The sequence below is a fragment of the Egretta garzetta genome, unplaced genomic scaffold (assembly GCF_000687185.1).
Source record: "Egretta garzetta isolate BGI_Z169 unplaced genomic scaffold, ASM68718v1 scaffold251, whole genome shotgun sequence".
Classification (NCBI taxonomy): Eukaryota; Metazoa; Chordata; class Aves; order Pelecaniformes; family Ardeidae; genus Egretta; species Egretta garzetta.
Genome location: NW_009258952.1, coordinates 1,347,323 through 1,354,895, shown reverse-complemented (window position 1 = coordinate 1,354,895; position 7,573 = coordinate 1,347,323). Strand labels below are relative to the sequence as shown.

The 7,573-nt window shown below is 39.6% G+C and overlaps 1 protein-coding gene across 1 annotated transcript; it reads left to right on the top strand.

Moving 5' to 3' along the window:
* The first annotated feature begins 263 nt into the window (after positions 1-263).
* LOC104122339 (fatty acid-binding protein 5) lies at positions 264-2,449 on the top strand. Its single transcript, XM_035890102.1, has 3 exons — positions 264-449; positions 1,346-1,450; positions 1,579-2,449. Exons 1-3 carry the CDS (start codon positions 285-287, stop codon positions 1,627-1,629), a joined length of 321 nt encoding a protein of 106 aa, XP_035745995.1. The 5' UTR covers positions 264-284; the 3' UTR covers positions 1,630-2,449.
* Positions 2,450-7,573: the final 5,124 nt, after the last annotated feature.

Below are 7,573 nucleotides of genomic sequence, written 5' to 3'. Positions count from 1 at the left end.
GAGTTTTGGGACATCTGCGAGTCCTCTAGAGGGCAAAATAGATTTAACTTTAGCTTCCTCAGGGAGCTAAAGAATAATGCTGCAAATAAGCTTTTTTTTTTCCTTCCTCATCAGTGGGTAATTTAAAACATCCTCTGTCTTTGTGGCTCTTGAGCTTTGATTCTCAAGTGTACTTAAGTGCCTAATTAAATGGGAATTAGGTGTTTGAATTCTTGTGTGGCCCTAAGCCTTTGGGTTTAACCGACTCTGTGACACTCTGTACCTCTCGCCTTGCAGGTGTGGGTATGGCCATGAGAAAAATGGGAAGCATGGCCAAACCCGATGTTTACATTATTAAGGATGGGGACACAATCACCGTAAAAACAGAAAGCACCTTCAAAACTTCACAGTTCAGCTTCAAGCTTGGTGAGAAATTTGAGGAAAATACATTAGATGGCAGGAAAACTCAGGTCAGTATACTAGAATTTCTACTGAAAAACCACAGTTCTTTGGATGTTTTACAGATGGAGATGCTATTTAAAAATCGATTTTGACATCCATACTAACAATGCTTTATTTGATGAACGGCTGCCACTGTAAATTGAAATAATTTTTTTTTTCTGGGGTTAAGCACCTTCCAAAGAGGGAAAATGCTGAAACCAATAATGTCTTGTGTATTTTGTTGTTTTCAATTTGTAGCAGAAGCATTGTGTTAGTAAAACTAACAGACCTCTAAATCCATGTTAAAGCCAAATGCCATTTCATTTGAAGCCTATGGGGGGAAAAAAAAAATCCCATTGATGTTTAGTCAGAGGCAGTTCAGCCCTTTCCGCTCAGTCTCATATTTGCATGACAAGAGAGCCTGGCTCAGTGAGCACTGGGATAACTGACCCTCAAGGCACACAACACAGCCCCTAATCTCCAGTTTTAGAAGGCAAAGAGCTTCACCCTGCACCAAGTAGGGAGAATATTCCTCCAAAAGGAGGTTAAACACAGAGAAGCCCTCAAATATATTTCTGTCGTTTCCCTGTGTGAGTGTTCTCTGTGTAAACGTTACACAAAAGCTCAAAGCCCATGTACAAAGAGACGAAGGGGAGAACATCGTCTGCTCTTGTTAATTGAAATCGTGCATACTGGCAGAGGTCTGCCCAGTGGAGGAGTGTGTCAGGGCAGAGAGTGAAAAAGCAGTGAGCTACAGTAAGAAAAGGAACCATAAAACATTTAAGTTAATATCCTGGCTTTGTAGATGTCAATGGCAAAATTACTATTGAGTGAGCTGGGGTGGGAATTTTTCCTTTGGAATAAGGTTGTTGGAAAGCCATCGTATGTTGTGGGTAAAATACTGATGTTTGGGTTCTTCTTTCAGACCCTTGTCAACTTAAAAGATGATGGGTCATTGATTCAGGAGCAGGAACGGGATGGCAAGAAGACCATAATAACACGGAAACTAGTGGACGGACAGTTGGTGGTGGTGAGTTCAGTCCTGCTTTCTGATCCCTGAGTGCTGCTGGCCGGTAGCCTGAAGAGTAACTCTAAACCATCTCTTTCCTTACAGTCTGCACTGAGGCAAATTAATGAATCCATCTTTTTATCTTCTAGGAATGTGACATGAATGGTGTCAAGTGTGTTAGAGTCTACCAGAAAGCATGAGGACATCTTCATGTTCAGTAAGGACCTGCTACAAACAACTCAGTTCAGTGGACAGAGCTCCTTCACACTCCGTATTTTCCTTTTCCCTGTTTTCTAGTATTTCAATGGACTGAGTAGCTGAGTGCAATCCTTTTTAAAAGCCGTGATGTAACTATTATATAACTATTCTGAACTTATGAGGCTGTTAAATAAAATTGTGAAATATATGAAGTGGAAATGGTGTTACTGCAGTGGAATTTTAAAGTGAGGTTTTATAAAAACTCAGTTTGGTTTTAGGCTCTACTACCAACTGCCTTCAGTTCAAAATAATGCAATACATGGTAACGAAGAGTTAATAGCAAGCTGAATTTTGTCCAGCATCCTTAATTGCTAAGGTAGTAAAATCTGAAACAGAAAAAAACATTCAGAGTTCAGGCTCCAGAGCTGTTTCCAACTTGCGTGTTACAAAGTTAAGGGGATGGGGTGGGTATACGTAAGAGAGAAGCTTTGTTGGTGTTTAAGTAGAGGAATGTACTTTGAAGGGCTGGTTTGGGGGTTTTTTCATGTTTCAAACCCACACATTTCTTATCTGAAAAAATATATACTGGTGAGCCAATGGACATGATAAACTTAAGCAAACTCATACACGCTTTACTGAAAGGAAGCCTTATTTTGAGAAGACTCTTTGTTTTCCTAGCAAAATTCTTATTTCCTGCCTAGTAACATTCTAAAAATTCTTAACCAAAATCTACTGAAATACTGCCTAAAACGTAAAGCCTCATTTTATTTTATTTTTTTTAAACTGGCTTGAAACACGTAGCAATGGAGTTTATATGCTTTAAAGTGCCATAATAAATAATCAGAAATATCAGTGTCTTGAGTATTACTTCTACACTGGTTGGGAGGCAGAGCCTATGATGTTACTGTGGTTCCAATGATGTCAGATCTGACAAAATTAAAAAGCCTTAGGTGAGTTTTTGATACACCAGACAAATTTCCTAAAAGTGAAACTGTTTGGCAAGATGTGATGGGGTGATTTCTGTCAGATTCAGGAGCCTGGGGGGATCAAGCAATCAGTCACATACTTCCAGTGTGCGGAGTCCATTGCTACTTCAACCCTACTGATACTTTAGCTTCTCGGTGCGTCTATCATATTACTGAGCTTACTGTTCTTTTGTGTTCATCCTACCAACCATGGAAAATGACTTCTATAATTTTGGACCATTTTCATGATTTCCTGACTAGTTATGAATCATCCCCTTTATGTCATCTGAAAGAATTTATAGCTGGGGCATATTTCTTGCATTTTTTCCCCCCATGACATGTATAAAAGTAAATATTCTTCCTGGTGCCCTAATGTCTCCTTTTTGAGTTGGCCAGTCTTCATGTCACCTTCATTTAGTATTCTTCCTGACTTTATTGTGAACCCTGAAGATCTATGTCGTATTCTTATACAGGACATTAGAAATAGATTTTTTTGTTGTTGTTAGGTGAAGGAATCTCCCCGTAGAAACAATAGAAACAGAAAACAAACTGATCTGATGAGTCTGGTAGGTTGTCATGGTTTAACTGCAGTTGGCAACCAAGCACCACCCAGCCACTTGCTCACCCTCCCTAGTGGGATGGGGGAGAGAATCAGAAGAGCAAAAGCAAGAAAATTTGTGGGTTGAGATAAGAAAAATTTTATAAATGAAATTTAAAAAAAATGTAATGAAAAGGAAAAAAATGAGAGAGAGAGACAGAGGAACAAACCCCAGGAAAAATAAGTGATGCAACTGCTCACCACCCACTAGCCCATGCCCAGCCCAGCCCCCAGCAGTGATTGCCATCCCCCCAGCCGACTCCCCCCCAGTTTATATACTGAGCATGACCTCATATGGTCTGAATAGCCCCTTGGCCAGTTGGGGTCAGCTGTCCTGGCTGTGCCCCCTCCCAGCTTCTTGTGCACCTGGCAGAGCAGGGGAAGCTGAAAAGTCCTTGACTTAGTGTAAGCACTGCTCAGGAATAACTAAAACATGAGTGTGTTATCAACATTCTTCTCATCCTAGATCCAAACCACAGCACTATGCGAGCTTCTAGGAAGAAAATTAACTCTGTCCCAGCCAAAACCAGGACATAAGATTATGATCAGAAATACGCTAAATAGTAGCAGGAGAATGGGTGCAGCAATCCACAGCATGATATGAAATTCCCGCCTCCTTTTCAAAAGAAACAACATCACTGCTTTAAGGAGGACATTATGCCTTCTTTGGGCTGACTGCTCTATCACTTATTGCTGTTTGTTTACTCTTCTGATACTGGGTGGTGTTAATTGTTTATCTTCATTTGAATGGAAAAAGCTTCCAATGTCTTATAGGACATCCGTTTTTATTACAATGAGATCACTTCTTGTGAAAGAAAAGGCAGAAGAGTATCTTTTCAGAGCTATTTCCTTTGGAAACAACGCTTATAAAGTCTGTGTTTGTGTGTGTATGCTCTCTGATTTCAGCTACATGTGCAGTAGAGGTCCCAAAGATAATTATTCTTCCACAAATGTCATGAAAACAGGCAGCCTGGTGAAGGAGATAGCCCATTAAAGTGCCTTGATGATGGTAAGACTGCAGATGGAAGTGACACTTTGTCTGACATTAAATGGAAGAACAACATTATAAGCCCTCTTAGGACACATAAGAAGTTGCCTTAAACACATAAGTTGATCAATGGTAAGATGCAGATCAACAGGAAACTAGAATTCTTTAGAGCCAATTCTCCAGAACTGCTTAGACTCACATATTTATTTGCTTTATTTTGATGTTAGCGTCAGCCTATATTGCTGGCCATTTCAATGTACGTGTACTGTGACCTGGAACTACCATATATACAACCTGTTTGGGTTAGATTAGACCATATACTTAAACAACAATTGTTTTATTGTACTGCAAGACAAGATTTGTAATGCTCAATACTTGAAAATATAATTCAATTCCAAATTTTTTCTATTTGTTACTATACAAGCCAAAAGTTTTATTCTTCATGAAGTGTGTATACACAATGTTCTCATCAACGTAAAATAATTGTCCTGAGATTTGAATTACTCTCTGTAGTTCATTATATCAAATAAGATGGTGGAAAATAAGACTTCCAAGAACGACTGAAAAAGAAGAAATTATACATTATCCAGCCAGGACGGGACTGCTTTATAAAGAAACATGAAAACAGGAGACAAGTTTTGCTGTGACATTTTAGTGCATGTTTTTGAAAATATTTTGGAGGGATAAAAGAAACATACTCAGCAAACTAAGGCTGCAAGGAAAGCTTGTTCAAAGAGAAGCAGTTTCCATATCCACTCCAACACATGTTCATTTCAAGTCATGAGCAGTGCCCAATTTATATCTTTATATCCCACTGTCTTCTCAAATTGGTGCAGTTCTGCTGTTTCCATAGAAGGAGGGTGTGTGTGTGTGTTTGATTGGTTGGTTTTTTGGGTGGGTTTTTGAGGGGTTTGGGTGGGGTTTTTTTGGTGATGAACTGGGGTAAAGGAGTAGAAAATGAAGTTGTTTAGCAATTTAGATCTGATATTCTACCACATTAGGGAAATCTCTTGTCTGAGCTTTCCAGGAACACTAATGAAACGGCACCATGCTTTGGCTCCCCAAAGTGTACTGGCTTTATACAATGCTCAGACTATCAAAGATTTTCCTGTTATGGTTGGGTTATATGATTTATTTCAAAATTGTTATCCTACTCGGCCTGAAATCTCTGCAATTAATACTGGCCTTTCCTCTTCCTCTCCCCTCCCTACCTCACACATACACTTCAGATCAAAGTTTTTTAAAAAACAAAGGCAATGATGGGAAATCTCTCTGTTTTCAGAGTTTATGGTCCTGCAGCTGTCAGCTGTCCTAAAAAAAGGCAGTGATTATTTCTTCAAGCATGGAGGTCAAGTGTAGGAAGATAGTTTTGCTTTGTCAATGGCTGCTTGGGCAATATTAACTATGAGACTCAAACATCCAAAAAGGAAACGAATCATTGCATAGGCACTCTATTTTTTTTTTTCAGGTTAGAACCTAAAAATGCGGTATTGTTGATTCTAGTAAGTATAAACAATAAACAACCTTATCTACTTCTATATTATATTATGTGCAATATATTCTGTTGTTCATAAAGCAGTCCATTCAAAGTAATTCTTAGTAAAGTTCAGATGATGGTGAAAAAAGTGCCCTGTAAGTATTTTTCAGGGCCCCAGGGGCCTTGAGCTGGGGCTTCCCCGACCCCTACCCATGAGCCCAGGAGCCCCATTTCAGCTCAGCCTGGGCCATCAGTCTGTGCCTGAGCTAGTTGTCAGAGGGTCAGTCTCCAGTGCAGGTACCTGCAGATTTTACACAAAAAATTCATGCGTTAACCTCAGTTCTATGAAGGAACTACCTTCTAAAGGTCTTGTATTCTAGTTCAAATTGTTTTGCTAAAATAGAAGCAGTAATGCAGGCCAGCTCCAATCAAACCTTTGTTGGTGACTCCTTCCCTGCCTGAGTATGTGCTAACACAATGAATGGATTAGAAACCCTTTGCACTATGTTGATTATTTGTGCTTGTAGGGGGAAAAAAAAATCCCTCGCAGTGTGATAGTGGGTGGGAGCAAGTTAACATATTAATTATTCTTTGATGCCCCATTTCAGTCCCATTGTTCAGCCCTGGGAGGATTTAGCACTATTTTCATAGGTTTTGGAGACAATCCAGCATCTGTGTAAACACTTCTTTGTCCCATGGTTCTCCTTCTAGCTTTGGCTTTTCAGCCCTTGTACATCAAATTAAGATTTTGTTGACGCTTCCCAGAATGGTTTTACTTCATACTATTATTTCAGAGGAAAAGGAAACACTATTAGAGACCCTGCTCCCAAGGGTGAACTTGGCTTCCTTTCCAGCAAAAGTGTTTCCAAAATCAATTCCATCTACCAGATGGGCTTAATTATCTTCTAGATATATTCACAGGTAAAGTCCATTATAGTTTCAGAAAAAATGTAAAGTTTCAGCAATAAGTGCAATCCAGAATCGGTTTCAGATAATGTCCTGCAAAAATCTACTGAATCCCAAATATTATAGTTGAGCCTCTAAAATAAATAACACACTTGTCATTAATCACAGATGTATGTATGCTGTGAAATTAAACAGCAGAAGACAAACATCCCACTCTGAGGACCATGGATACCACTTATCTAGGACTGGACATTTGCTCCCACACACAGAGCATCTGGTTCCCTTGGAAATTCCTGCCTGAAATCAATGAGTCTACCTTCAGAAAAGGCCTTAGCTAAGGATGCAGCTCAGCTCATTGTGCAGTGCAAGTATCCAACAGAAAATCAAAGGACTGAGTGCAATTTTCAGGCTGGGCTGGTGGTGCATTGCTGCTACACAGCCTAGGGGCATGCTTGCTCTGTGGCTTGATGTCTTCTGGGGCCATTGTGGTATAGTCCTGTCTGGTGGACAGCAAATTTGAAATCGTAAAGAATAGGGTAGCCTGCATCTCTTGACCTCAACAGCAACCTTGAACTGAGACCAGAGAGTCCATGACAGGGATTTTCTGGAAACTCTGGGAGTACAAAGGCTCTTTAGGTGCATGGAAAGTTGAGCTGAAGGCAACTCAGACTGACTCCTTGGTCTAGAAATTATGGCCAGGCCTTGTTATGGCTTTGCAATTTGATTCTATAAGTAGCCCAGTGAAGCAGAGGAGTAGGAATTACTCCTGTTCTATTGCAGAGTGCAATTAAGGCAAAATATCATTAATACTTTCCTTTCCAAAATGTGTGAAGCGGTAATTGATACTGGGATTTGCTCTCCGTGCTTTCTATTGTCTTGTCTCCACTCATTCTCCTAAACAACCTTGCTTTGTATAGATTTAATTGCATATAAATAAAGTTCAGAAAACGTAATGTTTCTATTCTTTTACATTTATTTTTTTTCTCTTAGTGAGATGCAGAATGAAAATGCA

Excerpts from the sequence above, each read along its gene's own strand:
- LOC104122339 (XM_035890102.1), top strand. The coding sequence starts at position 285 with ATGGCCATGAGAAAAATGGGAAGCATGGCCAAACCCGATGTTTACATT. Across the intron at positions 450-1,345 it reads TAGATGGCAGGAAAACTCAG|ACCCTTGTCAACTTAAAAGA; the intron begins GTCAGTATACTA and ends TTCTTCTTTCAG. Across the intron at positions 1,451-1,578 it reads TGGACGGACAGTTGGTGGTG|GAATGTGACATGAATGGTGT; the intron begins GTGAGTTCAGTC and ends TTTATCTTCTAG.